This window comes from Enhydra lutris, unplaced genomic scaffold, assembly GCF_002288905.1.
Source record: "Enhydra lutris kenyoni isolate GAN:26980312 unplaced genomic scaffold, ASM228890v2 scaffoldscaffold2, whole genome shotgun sequence".
NCBI lineage: Eukaryota > Metazoa > Chordata > Mammalia > Carnivora > Mustelidae > Enhydra > Enhydra lutris.
The window spans coordinates 97699627-97718298 of record NW_019154086.1 but is presented as its reverse complement, the minus strand read 5'-3'; the positions used below and the strand labels follow the sequence as shown (position 1 = coordinate 97718298).

Genomic DNA, 18672 nt, shown 5'->3' with positions numbered 1-18672 from the left:
GAAGGAAGGAAGGAAGGAAGGAAGGAAGGAAGGAAGGAAGGAAGGAAGGAAGAAAGAAGAAAAGAGAAAGGAAGAAAGAAATGCTAAGGAATCTAATGTCCATTACAGGCAATATACCACAACACACAGGATGTATGTCATTTTTGTCTTTCTCTCTCACTTTTGGTGCATATCTAGGAGTGCCTTCCATGTGTGAGGCATGCATTTATGCAGCTGAAGATAGCAAGATGGGATATACCTGCTCCCTACCCACCTGGGCTTATCACCAGGGGAAAGGAAGCGGGTGCATACATGAATCTCTCTAGTGTTAGGAACTAACTTGGGTAAATGTGACCCAAGTTATAACAAAGTCTGTGAAAAGAGAGGGGAGAAGTAATCAATTCTGCCTGTGGATCTTTATATAGACTTTGATACAGATCTATGATTGAGTTAGAACTCAAAGGATGGATACATTTTATTTGGATTCAGTCAGATTTATTGAGCATTTCTTAACTACTATCCATCATCATAAGCCATTTTACAATTAATTCTTTCTATAATCTGCACCCATACTATCATCGTAATTGGACAGATAGGGTCATTCATGAAAAGAGATAGTCTTCTAAGAGTAATAACTGCCAAATGGCAGGTAGAGAAGCTAGCCCTGTCTAGTGCTCTCTAAACAAGATATTGAAACTAATTTATTCAGTTGGTGTGTTCCTAATAAGCAGAGAGGGATTGAGAAATTTGAATGTGACCCCTTTCCTAAGAATCTATTCCAGGAAACAGACAAGGAAGTGGATAATTGTTATATAGCATGATGATTTTTATGGTACATGTGGTCATTAGATATCTTGGAAATACATTAGAAGGTTGCCTAACCCATCTGAGTTCAATTTGGAAGAAGGCCTAGGAGTTAGCCATAAGGAGGAGATAGGCGTTGCAGACATGCCCAGCTATCTTGTGCAATGGCCCAGACGCAACATATGAAATGTAGGGGGTTAGAAGTGATATGATAGACAATATAAGAACAGAAGGGTGACAGAGTGTAGAGAAGATGGTAACAACTAGATTATAGAAGAAATTATGTGTCCTGAGAGAGAGACAGAGAGAGAGAGAGAGAGAGATCTCAAGTTCTCTTCATTTAAGGACATTAACTCTATTGGATTGGGACCCCACCCTTATGATCTCATTTAACCTTAATTAGCTTCTTAAGGGCTCTTTCTCCAAATACAGTCACATTGGGGATTAAGGTTTTAATATATGAATTTGAGTTTTGGAGAGGGAGATGCAAGTCAATCCAGAGCACCACATTTAAGAGTTTAAATTGTAAATTAAATCCAGTGGGAATCTATGGAAAGGAAACAGCAGTGACCAGAAGTATGTTCCGGTATGAGCCTTCCAACATGAGTAGTTGAACTCAACCCAGGGGGAGCCTTTTGCAGGCTATTTCAGTAACCTGCAGAAGGAGACTTGAGGTAACCAAAATTAAAGCATTGGCATTAGAAATTAAGAAGCAGGGACCAGGGCGCCTGGGTGGCTCAGTTGGTTGAGCAACTGCCTTCGGCTCAGGTCATGATCCCGGACTTCCAGGATCGAGTCCCGCATCGGGCTCCCAGCTCCTTGGGGAGTCTGCTTCTCCCTCTGACCTTCTCCTCTCTCATGCTCTCTCTCACTCATTCTCCCTCAAATAAATAAATAAAATCTTTAAAAAAAAAAAAAGAAGCAGGGACCAAATCAAGAAATTTTAAAATGAGGTGAATGCAAGTTCATTAAGCCTTTCTAGCAAAAGGAATGTTTGGGCTAAGGTTTGGCACTGAAGAGTTGATAAGATATGTAGGAAACTGTGGACAAGAGGGGACATAACAGTGCCGCGGAGGCTGATAGGAAGCCTGGGTTGCATTGTGGAAGGCGGACTGCATGGCGCAGCCTAATCCGATCTGGGCTCTAGGAGGTAACTGACTGCAGTGTACAGGCAGGGATGTTACAGGAGACAAGGGGACCACTTAGAAGCCCCAGATGACAGTGCAGGCAGGAAGGAAGAATGGAAGGAAACGAGAAGGAGGAGGCAGTTACCTGAAACATTTGGTAGATGGAATCAGTGACTTACACATCAGATGTGGCAGGAGAGAGAGAGAAGTGCAAAGAAAAGATGTCCAGGTTTCGTACCCAACACTCCATCTTCTTCTTCTTTGGAATATCTTTCTCAGCACATGTTGTAAATTTAGTAGGCTTCTAAATTGAGTCTTAATGAATACACCATAGACAGAAAGACCATGCCATAGTATTTGTCACAGGAAAAGAATTTATTTGACCAGGCACAGATTATAAATGTAAAAGATAACAGTAATGTCAAGAAAGACATGTGTGATGATTTACCAGTAACCTAGTGAGGGTGGTTCAGGAATTGGGATGTTAAGCTATAGGTTTGAATTTTGACTTCACCAGTCTCAAGTTTGCAACTTTGGAGCTTTGCAAGCCCTGAGCTCTTATTTCTCCACCTATAAATTGGGAGTGTTTTCATTTAATACCAACACAGGGAGAACTAGAAAGATGTAGAGATCACCTGATCCAAATTCCTTATGTTAATGATGAAGGAACTTTGTCTCAAAGCATATAAACATCTTAGGTAATGAGTCTTACTAATAGCATTAGAATTGAAAAGTGATCTACTTTAAAAAAAAATAAAGTAATCTACTTTTTATTCACTGCGTTTAATCAGCTTCCATTCCCATTCTCCAAAATGACTCTTCCAAGCATCTCCTCCCCGCAGTCCGGAACTTGCTGCCTCCGTCTTCCTTTTGTCTTCCTTCACATTTACAGAAAAATGTCCCATGTTGGATCTCTGGGCCCAGACTGTCTTTCCAGCTTCCCCTGATTGGCTTCCACCCAATTCTCCAGTCATGACAAACTTCCTGTCATTTCGCCAAATAGAGCCTGCCTTTTACCATCCCCTGATGTATTGACCCGTCTTTCCTACCTAGGATACCCTTCCTTTAAGACTGTCAGACTTCTATTCCTCCCTCAATATCTAGTTACTCTTTTGAGACACTTTTATTGATTCACTCCAGGAGAGCATGTCAGTTCCCTTCTGCATCCTCTCAAAAATCTCTTCATCGTAACATGTCATAATCTGCTTTCCTCTTGGCATATCTGTTCTGCTCACTAGACCGTGATGTCTCTTAAGGTCAAGATCAGATCATATTTATTTATCACAGTGTCAGCAGATTGTGGGCACATGGTAATTGTGTTAGGGATAAGTGAATCTGGACCCCTTGGTCCCTAATCCAGTTGGGCTCTGTATGTTTGATATTACCTAGGTGTACCCATAAGCGTTAGAGATTGTGTAACATGGGTCATTATAATAGTCAGACTAACTACCAGGCCCAATTAATGTAGTTTCTCTTGAGATCTAAATCAAAACCTCTACTATTGGGGGTTGCTGTATAGGTAGCCCAAAAGACAGATGTCACCTCAAGAATTGGATGCACAGTATAAATGTAAATTATGGCATGTAAGTGTATGTATTTTTTGTTTGTTTTTAATATTTTTATGCAATCCCAATTTTTTAAAAAGATTTTATTTACTTATTTGAGACAGAGAGAGAGAGGATGAGAGAGAGAGAGCAGGAGCAGAGTGAGGGGCAGGGGAAGAAGTAGACTGCCAGCTAAGCAGGGAGCCCTGTACGTGGCTCAGTCCCGGGACTCCAGGATCATGACCTGAGCAGAAGACAGATGCTTAACCAACTGAGCCACTGTATGTTTGTATAATACATGTAATTTAAATATGTACCACATCAGATTAATTCTTCTATTACTAATCCCTCTTCATAGGAATTGGGAAGAGAGACAGACATCTAAGGCTAGTTAAACCCTCTTCTGTGTCCTTCTCTTGAGCTCCATGCTTTACCATGCTTACAAGATCATAATATCTATAGAAAAAGAAATTGCTATTATTTAACTCCAGATTTCACTGTACAAGTATTCTTGGTTAATTTGGGCTTCCATTGCTGCAATTAAGATAACATCTGCTTTTCTCCCCTTGTGTTTCTTCTGGCCCTTTCCCTCAGCATGTTTATGCTGCTTGAAAGACCAGCCTCCCAGTCAAGGCTAGAAATCCTGTAGCTTCTCTTACTCATTCCACTTTGTACATTCTCATGTCTGTTTGGTCCATTTTCCCAACCCAGTACCAACCATTGGGATTTGTTAAATTGAACTATCTTCTGGGCATCTGCTTCTCAAGGTAGCATACTTCACTGGATCCCTGACCCTGCCCCCTTCTCCATCCAAAGGATGCTACTAGGCCTTCTAAATTCCACAATAAATCAAAGATATTGACATATTCATAGTCTTCTAAATGGCCACACCTGGTGAAAGGCCACCATGTCAGAGATGTCCTTGTCAAGTCTTCATTGGTCTTGCTGACCACCACTGCTGTATTTTTGAGTTACATACAATGTTCCAGTCGTATTCCTGGCCAACATCACAAGTCCACCTAGTAAGCCTCCGCATACTTTAGCAACCCTTCCATTTCACTAAATCTTTCTTTGCATTGTTATCTACACCATAATGTTAAGAAATTGCTCTTGTATGAAAAGAACCACCTTTAGCATAGCAAAGATGTAGTTTACCTTCAGATCTAAACTGACCAAGCAGAAAAACTCTGGTCTGCACTTGTAATTTAATTACCTTTTATGTGGATCATGTATGTGATTCACATTTTTCCAGTATCCCCTGCCTCTAGATCCATAAGATGGATGGATGGATGGATGGATGGTAGATGGATAGATAGATAGATAGATAGATAGATAGATAGATGCTATTGCCCCTTTAGTATCCTTACTCCTGTTCTGAATTAAAAAAAAAAAAATCCTACAAACTTCAAATAAGGTTTGCAACTGTAAATGTTGTTATAAATCTCCACCAGTAAATAGACATCAGTGTGATGTGCTGTCTTCTTAATAAATTTGATGCACAAGCTGAGGTTTAATACATTGGAATGAACATTGGATAGCAAAAAATCACAGGCCTTCATTGCAAGTCTTGGGAATGAAACCATAAAGGGGTGTCAAGGTTTGAAATTGTGTGAATGAGATTGAGAGGTTACTAGTTTACATAATTATAGTTACAAAAATATATAGAGTATGGCCGTGTCATCAAGGGGTTTAATCAGTGTGGTTTAAAAAAAAAAAAAAAGTTTCTGTTGCTAATTTTGTCACAGGCACACATTTCTATGGCAAAGAGCCAAATGCACTTAATGCAATTCAAGGATAACAAGGAGAGTTGATAGCCTCTAATGAGCAATTGCTACAGCAAACAGAGAGATATGAAGAATCCAGTTTAAACTCTATTGACGAGGGCCATTTCCATTCGCTGTGGCTCTTCATCTGAGCTTATTCATGACATGTGGAATAAGAAGGGAAAACGATTCTTGCATTTTATTATTTAGATATAATGAACTTCAATTTGTGAAAATAAACATAAATCTTATTTTTTTAAAATGTGTGCAGAAATAACCCATGGTGTCTAGCAATGACAACTAAGTCTTTCGTCTTAAAGTTACTGAAATGATTGGGAGAAAAACAGGATTAAAAATGTATTGTACTATATTATTATCTCAAAGACTGATTATTATGCAAAAGTGTGTTCCAATTTCAATTTTAAAAACTACTAATTTGTTCTCAACAGCTGTAATTTGAGATCCCACGGGATGACATATGAGGATACACAGGAAAGTTGGGGAGGCTATCGCTGGTTTGGGGACTTGATTCACCAAGACTACTTGGTCTAAATTTCCACTGTCTGAAGCTATAATAATATGGTGACAGCAATGTAATTCATCACAGCTGGGATCTCATAATATATGGAACACAATAAGGACCTGAAAATGTACTAGAAAGAAGATAATAGGGTGTATCTTTTAGATATTCTTTACTTTGTCTGGATTTGTGTGCAGGAACATAGGGAAGATTTAGAAGAGTATATTGACATCGAGTAGGTGACTTTGGTTATGTAGTAATAATATCTTATACTGACTTCCAGGAATCTGTTGAGATCTTGCTAGCATGTTGCATATCAAGGTGTGTGAGCTCTGCATTGCATCTGACTGTATGTCACAATTTACCTCAATTAAGCAAATGTTGGTTGAGTTTGTATCATTAGCCGGACGTGGTGATAGTTGGGAATGCAAACATGGTAGCTGTAATAGAAATAACACTTATTATTGCAACTGGTAAATAGTCATCTTTCATAATAATTGATTTAAAAAAATCCTTTCCTTCTATGATTATTCACTCATGGCTTACTAGGATATTGTCTTGCTTTTGTGGATGTAAATGTACATGATGTTAATTAATTTTCATTGAAAACAGTAGTCAAGCACAAGAAGTTCTAATGTCTTTTAAAGCTCAAATAGCATTTAAACAGAAGCTTATTACAGATCTATCATGTCAACAATTTTGGTTTATATTTTCTCTTAAAGTTGTCTTCTGATGTCTCTTTCAACCAAATTGATCATTTTTAATGATCATTTTAAGGGGGTGTGATCATGTTTTCCTTTGAGAATCTATTAAGAGCTATACAACTTCTCACTAGAAAAAAATGCACACACTCACTTGTATAAACATAATATATTACATATATTTTCTGAAGATTGATCAGATTGAGAAATCTACATGAAATCTACATCTTCAATCTACATGAAATGCTATGAGTACGACTGTATACATTTTTGAAGTCACAACCCATGATGTTGCAGCTCCATTTGGAAATCAGGAGATGCTCTTCCGAGGAATTATGCTCTTGGATTAGAATTTAATTTCCCATTTGAATTACTGACACACTGACATTTTGCCACAAATAGGTGGTTGCAGTTTGCCCCAGTGATAGAAGATAAATTATTAGGACATACTTCTGATAAATTTAGCATGAATTTAAGCCAGAAGAGTAGGGCTTTAGTAAGCCTGACTCTGTGTGAAAGTGATCCCAGACAAATGTGCCTGAATATATGCTCCAGAGCTTTGGGAAAGCTACCGAGGCTATTGCAAGGGACAAACCACAATCTTAGGACATCTTTTTAAATGTAATTGAGTCCCATCATCCTTCTGTGCCTCTGGGGCCCAGAGAAGCTGGGAAGAGCCGATGCCGTTCGTTTGTCATTGGAACATTTCCAGAGCTGAACAGGTGAAACCATAAACATATCCCACTCTTGCTGTCTGGAGTGAGCAAGAGGCTTTACAAGGTGGCTCCTTCTGGATGGCAATTGATTTTAATGATTTCTTTCTTTCTCCGGGGCAGGATTTATGTGGGCATCATTCATGTGACACCCTGGGAATGGCAGACGTCGGGACCATATGTTCTCCAGAGCGCAGCTGTGCTGTGATTGAAGATGATGGCCTCCATGCGGCATTCACCGTGGCTCACGAAATTGGTATGCAGCGCCTTTTCCCTTCTCTCGCCAAATCAAACACTCATAACAGCTGCAACAGGAACCCAAATACTTGGCAATTAATCCCAGATTTCTCCAGGTTCAGACGTTCTGTTGGGGATTACATTTGTTTATATTTGCACTCTCAGGGTTAACTAGTTAAGAAGGAGGATGGCAAATCAGGCACCCAGTAGACATTTCCTTTTTGACAGTGTCATTGAAGAGTTTAAGAGAAATTTGCTACTGCTCCTGTCTTCTTAAGCTTCCAGCAATGACTCTTAGATGGAATTTGTCACAGTTGATTATGGAATGCAGGAATGCCCCCTCTTAAAAGTTACTGAGGCTCTACCGACTCATCCAGGGCTAATCAGTTTGCACAGAAATTTGTCATGTTTATTCCATTGTGAGTGATCAGAGCTCCTGTCAAAGGGGAACAATAGTTCATGATAAACAGTCCTATCTCCTTTTTAATAGCAAAGACAGAGAAACCAAGACCAGCAACCAACAGGGCTTGTCTTCATATGTCACCCGATTTGTGTGTCATAAGAAACACACCTAAATCTTAAAATTAGAATTTTAGGACCAGGCTCATTGTTGAAAAATATCCCGCCAGTTAGGATATGTGTTTTCCAGGTGATGACCCAGGTTCCTAGGTATATGAGTACTTTAGTACTTAGAATTAGACATTGGAATCAGACACATATGGGCTCAATTCTTGCTAGAGTATTTCCTACCAGTCTTATTATTGGTCTTATTATTTAAACTCTTGAAGGTTGTTTTCATATCTGAAATACAGGAAAAATGGTGCCGATTTCATGCGATTATTTCAGGGACCAGATTGGGTAGGTTACAGATACCAGCTGTTATTTACACCCACGTACACTTCTGTTTTTGCTTTTTAGTTAACTAGTTCATTTCGTTTTAAATGTGTGTATCACCTTTCGCATCATCCTTTTGGGAGAAAAGTATGGTTTGATACTTTTTTTGTGCTGTATTTTTATTAAACGGATTTAGCTTTTAACCTAAAACCATAATTTTTAAAGAGAAACTAAAGCTTCTTTTTCACATTCCTAGTAGTAGGCAGAGAACATTTCACAAGGGGTAGATTTCTAGCTGCTATGTTTTCTTTGGAAAGTTAAAGTAACTTCAAAGCAAAGATGTCGTTGTATAAGTCAATATATTGCAGCAGTGAAAATAGAAATCAGTAGTTAAATTTCAATTCCTAAGTATTAATCGTGACCTTAATTTTCTTACCTGACACTCTTCTTACCCTCTAAGGGAAAAAAAAAAAAAAAGACACAAACACATAAACCCTTAACATGAATAACCATCCAACGGCATCACTGATAATAATTTACACGTTATTAATTAGACTTCTTTAGCTTCAAGATGGAGTCCCTTCTCTGCTTCAGGGGTCTCTGCTTTGTCTCATACAAGAGATTCAGATCCCCAGTCTCCATCTCTTGTATGTAGGGCAGGCGAACAATGAGGTGTGAGTCTCTGGTGTGCTTCTCTAGAAGACCTGGTATATCCGAAAAGTTTTTTAAAACACATATGCCAACTGAGCTTCTGGCCCTTAGGAGTATGTTTTCACCTATCTCTCATTCATACCTATTAAACTGATAATAACCCGCCGAATATAGATCCTTAATCAGTATTTCTTACCTATCTCTATCGGTGCATCAGGGGGTCAGTGGGAGAAACACAAGAGCTGCCCAAAGCAACATTCAGAATGTGCAATGGAAGCTAAGAAGAATTGGGCCAAATCCTTAAGAGGATTGTAATTGAGCAGGGATGATTTCAAAAGTACACCAGTAATCAGTCACCATTATTCAGAGTGATGGAACTTCTAAAAGAAAGGTTCTAAATCCCTGGGTAGGCAAAGGCTGGTTCGTTTTGGACTGGGGAAGCAACACCCTGATCATCATCTGTCCATAAGTTTACGAGCCCTAAATCCTGATCTTCTCAGGAAGGGATTACAGAGTTCTTGAGGGAAGGGCTGTTTCTTCCTTCAGTCCTACAGTGAACCGCTCTCACAGGTTGATAGCACTAGGGAGGTTTCTCTATAAGAGTATCACCGTGGCAGTAAATGCAACTTCTTTGGGGGCTGCACTGACTCTCAAGGCAACTGGGCTGGAATGTAGAACCTTCCAGCATCACCTTTCCTGGCCCTCCTGAATTCCTAAACCAAGAGTTGACACCGGCCGACCTGGGAGTCTGAGAGGTAGGAAGACAGGTGCTGGTGAGAACAAATGTTTTATTAAAACTGTACAAGTATGGTAAGAACTTTTCTTAACAGTGCAAGATTGGATACAGTTTTACAAGGGAATGGTGAAGGAGAAATATAGGCTTCTTTTTTTTTTTAAGATTTATTTATTTATTTGACAGACAGAGATCACAAGTAGGCAGAGAGGCAGGCAGAGAGAGAGAGAGGAGGAAGCAGGCTCGCTGCTGAGCAGAGAACCTGATGTGGGGCTCGATCCCAGGACCCTGGGATCATGACCTGAGCCGAAGGCAGAGGCTTTAACCCACTGAGCCACCCAGGTGCCCCGAAATGTAGGCTTCTATGTGAAGAATCAAACCTTAATCTTTGCTCCATGACTATGGCCTGGCTTCCCTTTAATGTCTTGGTCGAGCCAGCTCTATTTCCTTCTTTAGAATTCTCTACGATCCATCCCTCAGTCAAACACTGCCTGTTTAATTTGTCTTTCTGCATTGCATATAGCCAAATCGGAGAAATTTAAGATCTGGGGATGGGGGATATGGACTTAATTCCCCTTTCATAAGGGGATCTGGCTTTCATTCGCTCTATTTTCTAATTGCTTTATTATTCTTTAATTTCACTTTTTGCCTAAATATTGTGAGCATGTGTTACAAAGTACAAGCGTTAAAGAAATTAGAGACGATAACCTCACAAAATATTTCCTAATCATCTGTCTGTGATTACAATCTTGCCTCCACAGCCAGTGTGATCTTTGGTAACACTGCTAGCAGATCTGTTTCCAGTGCTTTATTTTTAGATTGTTGCATGAAAACATGGGTCTGAGCTAACTATGCTCACATCTTCCCCCTTGCTCTTCCACTCCATTCTTATGTAATTTCCCGCCTCCCCTTTTATTAGACACTTATGTATATGTAAACACTTTCCAGATTGGGAGGTTATATATACAGACCATGGATGGTGACAAAGTGACCTCCGTTTTGCCCAAGTGCTTTGAATCTTCTTGAGCCCATTCCCAAATGTGCAATCTGCGTCATGTACCCAGCGTAAATACATGACTGCGCTCAAAGCATAAGCAATGGAGAAAGTTTCCAGACTCTTCCATAATTTTTCTACTTTATTTCTCCTATACGGAGCAAGAGGATATATTTGGTTAAGATTAAAGCTTTAATGAGGCACCTCGGTGGCTCAGTCGTTGAGTGTCTGCCTTCAGCTCAGGTCATGGTCCTGGAGTTCTGGGATCAAGCCCTACATCGGGCTCCTGCTCAGCGGGAAGCCTTTTTCTCCCTCACCCACTCTCCCTGCTTGTGTTCCCTCTCTCGCTGTGTCTCTCTCTGTCAAATAAACAAATAAAATAAAAAGCTTAAAATAAAAAAATAAAAGAATAAGGCTTTCATCAATGGACTTACAGTTTCTCATGCAATGCTCTACCGCTGCTTCCTCGAGCAGATAGTGGTTTAAAATACAAAGTCGTTCTATCTGAATCAAAATTTTCCTTTGGCCTTTTATGCCCTCTATCTGAAAAATGTCCTAACTTGAAAATGAACATGTAAGATAAATAGCGGCAAGTCTGAAATACCTATCTTACACCTTTTCTACCCATCATGTAAAAGTCAGGATGGTTTCAATGAACAATTCTGAAAAGTGACTCTTCCTGGATCACATGTTAATGTGGATACATCTCTTTTCCTGCTAATTGTTTCTTAAAAAAGATGAGGTGCGGGCACCTGGGTGGCTCAGTGGGTTAGGGCCTTTGCCTTCAGCTCAGGTCATGATCCTGGGTCCTGGGATCGAGCCCCACATCAGGCTCTCTGCTTAGCGAGGAGCCTGCTTCCTCCCCTCTCTCTCTCTGCCTACCTCTCTGCCTACTTGTGATCTCTCTCTGTCAAATAAATAAAATCTTAAAAAAAAAAAAAAAAAAGATGAGGTGCCTCAGTGACTCAGTCTGTTAAGCATCTGCCTTCGGCTCAGGTCATAATCCCAGGGTCCCAGGATTGAGTCCCATGTTGTCTCCCTTCTCAGCAGGGAGTCTGCTTCTCCCTCTCCCTCTGCTGCTCACCCTGTCTCTCCCCCTGCTTATGCTTGCTCTCTTTCTCTGTCAAATAAATAAATAAAATCTTTAAAAATTTAAAAATTAAAAAAGAGCTAGACTCTGGAGTTATATCATCAACTGATGTCAGCACAGGCTTCTGGAAAACAGATTTTGATATGGATAGACTCTACAGAGGCAGTAATAATTTGTCTTCCCCATGGCTCTATGTATATGTAAACATTAACTTAAATCATTAGGACATTTTAAAAAGTTGCTTTAAACCATCAAGAACACGGTCCCCATCCCTGTGCCTTGACTGGAGGCAAGAATGTGGTTATGGCCATTTTATAACCCAAGTGTGAACTGCAGAAAGTTTTCAAATGAATGTAAGTTTACATTTTGAGTTTATATTTTTAACTTGTCCAACTTTTATTATTGGCTTGTAATACTAAAGATCTCACCTGCCTCCCACATGGTTCTTCAGAATCACAATTTTATTGATGTTGTGCCAGCTTCTAATATGCTAGGGGGAACAATCTGATTTTATTTAGGCTAATGAAATCCATAATTTGTGAACTTGCTGAAGCTTGGCTTTATAGTAGTTCGTTATAAAATGTGCTAAGTGAATCTCTCCACCATGAAAGACGCCAAATGCTTCCTAGGCCAAAGTCAGTCAACTTAGAAAATCAAAGCCAAGTGCGCCTGGGTGGCTCAGTCAGTTAAGTGACTTTGGCTCAGGTCATGATCTCAGGGTGCGGGGATCAAGACCTATATTGCACTCCCCGCTCAGTGAGAAGTCTGCTTCTCCCTTGCCTTCTGCCCTTCCCCCCTTAAGCCACCACCCCCGCTACTTGCTCTCTCACTTGTGTTTTCTCTCTCTCTAAAATAAATACATAAAATCTTTTTTAAAAAAAAGTCAAAGCCAAATATTCAGCTGGAGGCTGAGGAGGTGGCTAAGAGGCAACAGCATGGCTGCCCATGTTTTGCTGTGGTTAGACGGAGTTCTCTGGTTGTGCTGATCTACGTGTGACTGAGCTCCCATGGATGATTAGATTAAACAAGGCTGGGTTTTGAAAAGCTGCAGAGGCCCTAGAAATACCGTAGACCGAAGCCAATTCCCAGAATCAGATGTCAAGACTGACTGTGAGATGTGAAGTGAAAGAAAACTGGATTAAACTTGGTATTTACCCCCCAAACCTATAGCTTTAATCAACATGAACTGAGCCTTTTTTTTTTTTTCCTGTCCAGCCTGGAGCAATGCCACACTGTGTCTTTCTCAGCCCCCAGATGAAAGGTGGGAATGGGTCTATACGAATATGTCCAGCAGCACTGAGAGATTGAGTGTTTAGTGTCAGTTCTGTATTTTTAAAATCCTATCCCAATTTCCCTTCCTCTTGGGGAGGCCTAGAGATTGTCCATCACACGAGTGGAAATCCAAGTTGAAGGTCGCATAAAAAGTAAATATATCACAAACGTAATGCACGATTTTTTTTCCTCTAATGAGTAGTCAATTTCCCCCTTCTCGCCTAAATCAGAAGTGTCTAGTGATATCAAAATTTATCAAGTAAGTAAAAACTGACACACAGAGATTCAAGTGTTTTTAAGAAGTTTCCAAACCTGTCTGAGGCCAACAACTAGTATACAACAAGTGTAAGATTTGAACCCAATTCACCTGGCTCTAAAGCCCAGGATTTTGCTGCTTTCCTATAATGGTCTGTTAGTGTTCATTTTTCAGGAGGTAATCCTAAATTTGTTTCAAAAGGAGATAGACAAAGCTTGCTATAAGGTGAAAAAATTGAGTTTCCTTCCTTCTAAATTATATAATTGATACAACATGTACTTACCATTTATGTTTAATGTTTTGAAATGGGACTTTGGGAATTTTACCACTTCTATATAAAGATTTGCATTTGAATAGACATGTATAATCCAATTATTAGAGCTCCCGAATCTCTTCTTCAAGGATTCTGGATTCTGATCCCATGTGAGTTGTTGGCTCACTCTTCAACCCCTGGCAAGACCTTCTTACACCTCAATAATCCCAGCTGGAAAATTAGGTAAAATAAAAACATGACCTCATTAAGAAACAGATGCTTCATCTGAGCAGTGCTTTCTTAAGTAAACACATTACAGAGCTTGTGACTTTTTTTTTTTTTTTTTTTTTTTTTTAGGATGTGGTTCTGTGTCCCCTTGTTCATTGGTCAGTTTGGGGTCAAGAGACAAGAGTTTGAAATTCTGTTTAATTTTCAGACCAAAGTTTAGAAAAACAAACAGATTTCCTTCCTGAGGTTAATGTGATAAGTCAGCCCTTGTGGTACAGTAACACCTGAGCTGAATAAAAAGCTGGACCAATATTTTCCTTTCTCGTAACGTGTCTTCACCCAGTGTACATGATCTCAGATTTTCTAACATCAGATTCATTTGTGAATTTAAGGAGGCAAAATACTTTTTGAGTCTATATTGTGAATATCAGTGATGAAATGTATTTAATGAAATGTTGCCTTTAATTTAATTTAATGTTGCCATTTGCCTTTAAAAAGACAATTATCATACTAGAGAAATTACCATCGACTAATTATTTGCTAATTCTGAGATAACAATATAATTCAGACTCTTATCCTGGAGACCTTGCTTTGACATAATTTACTGTGAAGTTCATTTCCTTAATGTAATCCAAATAAACTCGTTCCTGATGTCACTTTGTGTGATGGGCACTCGTTAGCAAGATTGTTGTATTTGCGATATGATTTAATATCTATTAAGAATAGATCAGTATTTTCTCCAAAAGCATTTTCAACTTACATCTTGATTTTTACTAATGATTTCAAAAAGCAAGATAGAGTTCTGAGGTCTGCATCATGTGGGAAAATATTGGATTACATGGTTGCATTATTCTCTGAGTTTCCCTCTGACTCCTGTAATACCTTTTATTTTCTTCTTTTGTATATAAATACAAATGCCATTAACTAGTGCATCCACTACTCAAGTGTGTTTGTTCCTTCATCTTTTCAGGATTTGAGATGAGAGGTTACCAATTACATCAATCAAGAACTAATGATTGACTAAGAAAGATTGCATCATGAGCGAGATTAAGCCAACAAACTGCTCTTCAATCTTTTGCATGTCTACTAATTACAAAATACTAATACCTCCAAATAAAAATATGAATAAAAATACAAATACTAATTCGTCCTTAGAGCAAGACCTTGGGGCCTCTACTTGAAACCCTGACAGGAAATTGCCTCCTTAAATTTAGTACCTGCATTGTCGCTTCTCAGGACGGTTCTACTGCCTGAGCTTGGTTGAGCTTCTTCAAAACTCTTACCTTTAAAATTGCTCTGACTCCTCTTCACTCCTCTTTTCTACATGGACTCAAGAAAGAAATATCTATATTGCCTTTCTCTGTGGGTTTCTTGGCCCCGTCACCCCGCCTCTTCCAAGGACCTCACGCCTCAACTAACTCTGCTCTGTGTTGTTGCAAAAACTCATCATGAGATACAGCTCGATAAAACAACCAGTTAATTTAGGGGTTGTAAACATTTTCTCCAACAATTCTTTATATTCTTCCCGTGCTGTCTTATTCTCTGGGACATATTTGTGTAAATCCCAGCTGTGCTAATCCTGCTAGAGGCTGCTTAGTGGAGAAATGCTTAGTCTCCAACCCACACCTGTGATTTTAAACATCTCTGTGGGTGATTGATGAACAAACTCTCACTGGAAAAGGCGGATGTCCTAGGAGATCAGTGACATCATGATACATTCTGATTAAGCTTTTCACAACACTGACTTGAACTATATTATTGTCAGATACAACATTATAGTTTAAATTTCTTGGATTTCTGGATTTTCTGTTCATAATCTTTTAGCACCATGGTGTGTTTTCTCTAATGTGAATGTCCTTTTAAAACAGCTTGTGCCTTTGTAGTATCTTGCCATTTCTTGCTCAAAGATATGGGTAAATTTCAGACCAACATTAGATGTCTTAGCATCATGATTGGGGGATCACATTTGAAAATAACCACCTCTTTTTCTGTTCCCAGCCCTTAGTATGGCTGTCACGTCTCTCCTGAAGAGCATCCAAACATCCCTCCCATTGATCTTCCATTTTAATTCCTGTCCAGCTCCTGAAGGGAAGTCACATGGGTCTCTCTCACTGTGTCCCGGTTCCAGTTACTGGAACCAGCTGCCTGTTTCCATGGGTGCTTAAATGTTCTTCACGTTGACCATGACTCCTATTGTCCTTGAGAGAGCATGCCTCTCCCAGCAAGCTGACAGACTTTCTTCATGGAAGACAAAACATTCCTCCAAAGAGTTTGTCTCTCAATTGACCTTCAAGCAGCCTGTTCCTGACTCACTTTTGCAGAAATGACAAAATTCACATCTTCCTTTAGTTCTTGTTGAAGTGGAACTAAGGTTTGTTCATGCTCAGAATGACAGTCTTTTGGGTTGTCATATAAAAATACCTTATATGTATCTTTGGCAGCAATTAAGTTACATTGATAAATTAGCAAATTTAGGGAGCATAAAATTCACAATATTATGCCAAGTCACATGCCAAAAGATTCATAAAACTGTACCAAAATATTTTTAAATAAATGGCTTTCCTTATATAATTGAAATCTTTATAAAATTAGATGCCTCGCCTTTCTGTATGAAAGAAAAATTTGAGGTGCTCTGCCCGATTTCTCAAAGAGAATTTGGTGTTTGCTACATGGCCTGTATTTTATTTATTTATTTATTTTTAAAAATTTTATTTATTTATTTGACAGACATAGATCACAAGTAGGTGGAGAGGGAGGCAGAGAGAGAAGAAGAAGCAGGCTCCCTGCCAAGCAGAGAGCCCGATGCAGGACTCGATCCCAGGACCCTGAGATCATGACCTGAGCTGAAGGCAGAGGCTTAATCCACTGAGCCATCCAGGCGCCCATATATGGCCTGTATTTTAAATCAGAAATCTGAAACTTACCCTCCAAATGAAGTGAAAATCACTTGGATGCCATAATAAAAATTTATCTAGGGGCACTTGATGGTTCAGTTGGTTAAGCATCTGCCTTCAGCTCAGGTCATAATCCCAGCCCCATGTCAGGCTCCCTGCTCTGAGGGGAGTCTGCTTCTCCCTCTGTTTCTGTACCTCCCCCTGCTCATGTTTTCTCTCGCTCTCTCTCAAATAAATAAAATCCTAAAAATATCCATCTAGAAAGTGCTAATTGTTTAGATATATTTGGAGGAAAAGACTATTGCTTTGTTAAGTAAGTATGACTATCTTACGAACTAGAATGAGAAGTCACATGTTTTTCTAAAATACAAAACCTGGATTCAAATAAATGTCATGTGGCAGAGGTCACCTTAGGCCACTTTCCCTCTTTCTTTTCTATGCCGGGAAAAAAACCCAAGTGTGAAAATTCCGCACAAATCCCACAATGTTAGCTGATAAAGATTCTACGGTGGAAAAGTTCAAGAAGCACAGAGTGCCTTCTCAATACGTGTTAGATGTACCAAGTAACTTCAAGTCATTTTGAGCGGGGCATGATGAAATGTTCAGGTTTTTTCTGAGCTGCGGGTTGCAGGAAAAAAAAATCAACATACCACCCAAAACTTGAACAAAGCCCTGCCAGTCTGTTGCATGTGACTTGGGCCATATTTCACAGACTCTGATGCACATTCGTGCTACTGAGCAAATAAAACATGAAAGCAGGAGGGTTTCCCACCGAAAACTTGCTAGGCTGGCAAATGCTATTGAAGTAAATAACTGCATAAATACCATAAAAATGTGGAGCTTTGGAAGGTCACTGAGCCCGAGCCACTTAACTTCAGCCACAGCAGCAAGCAGCTGCTTCAGTGGACAATTTTGTTACGAGGTGTTGGTGATTTAACAAGTTGGCCAAAAGTACTTGGAATGTGGCATGAAAGATTTCATCTCTGTTGGGTTTTACTGTTGCATGCTGGACATTTTTTTTTTTTTTTTTTTTTGCTGGCAGAATGGCCAAAAGTCCCTGCCTTTGGCATACAGGAGCCCAAAAAGAATGCATTAATCACTTTTCTGTAGTATTTTATACACCCTTTTTCATGCTATGTGTATGATTCTATAAAGCTTTACTAAAAAAGAAAAGCAACTGAGGTCTACTTGTCTGCTTTTTTAGAGTCTATACAAACCACTGCCTTGGAATTTTTTTAAAACAGTATTTTAGATTTACTATTGAGTGTCATTTTATCCTTAGACGATGTGAAAATTAATCTTACATAATAAGAAAACAATTTTGATGATAAGAATGTGGTTAGGATACCTAGCTTGGTAGACTGGAAATGCAGCGTGGGATTGCAGAGACCATGTGTGGTGGACCGAGGCAGAATGATAAACTGATAAATTTGGACAATGACTTATCTTCTTAGTATTTGTTTTCTCTTTAAGCTTTAACACTCCATGAATGGCATCTTGGTATTTTAGACATTTCTTCAATGTAAATGGGTGTGTTTTCAAAATATATCATTCATTTGTGGGATTAGTAAACATACAGAACTTTGCAAATGAAAGAATTGGAAGGGTGAAAGCAAAGCTTATCTTTGCCTGGAATTGGCAAGTTCATAATTTCTCTTTCTTTTCCCCCCAGTCGTCTCTCAGATTGTTAGCTACCTATTAACTTGGCCAAGAAAATAGAAGTTACTGATATTCAAAAACCATCTATTAAGTGCTTGCAACTTGCAGAACATTGAGTTAAATACAGAGATTTCAACAGTAGATGGGGGAGATGCTCTCTGATCTCATGGGGCTCATGGTTAATCGGAGAAGGCGGAAAATTAGACAAGTAATCAAAATAATATGTAGTGAGGGCTATGACATAATCCCATAGTTGCCAATTCTGGATTCTAAATAAGGCCCATTTCTACATGTCATTGAGCATGTGTGATCCAGATGGATTATGGGATCATCCACTCCTTGATGTAATTTTTCAGTTTTCCCCTAAATTTTCACCCAAAGTGACTGCTCTGACTACACGCAGCTTTAATTTCCCTGGGG

The 18672-nt window shown here is 39.3% G+C and overlaps 1 protein-coding gene across 1 annotated transcript in view; it reads left to right on the top strand.

Annotated features, from left to right (window-relative positions):
* The window catches only part of LOC111152145 (ADAM metallopeptidase with thrombospondin type 1 motif 5), a 41972-nt gene that overhangs the window by 4969 nt on the left and 18331 nt on the right, over nt 1-18672 (top strand). Inside the window, exon 2 of the mRNA XM_022510485.1 lies at nt 7275-7407. Within this exon, the coding sequence (XP_022366193.1) occupies nt 7275-7407 (133 nt within the window). The remainder of the gene's footprint in view (nt 1-7274; nt 7408-18672) is intronic.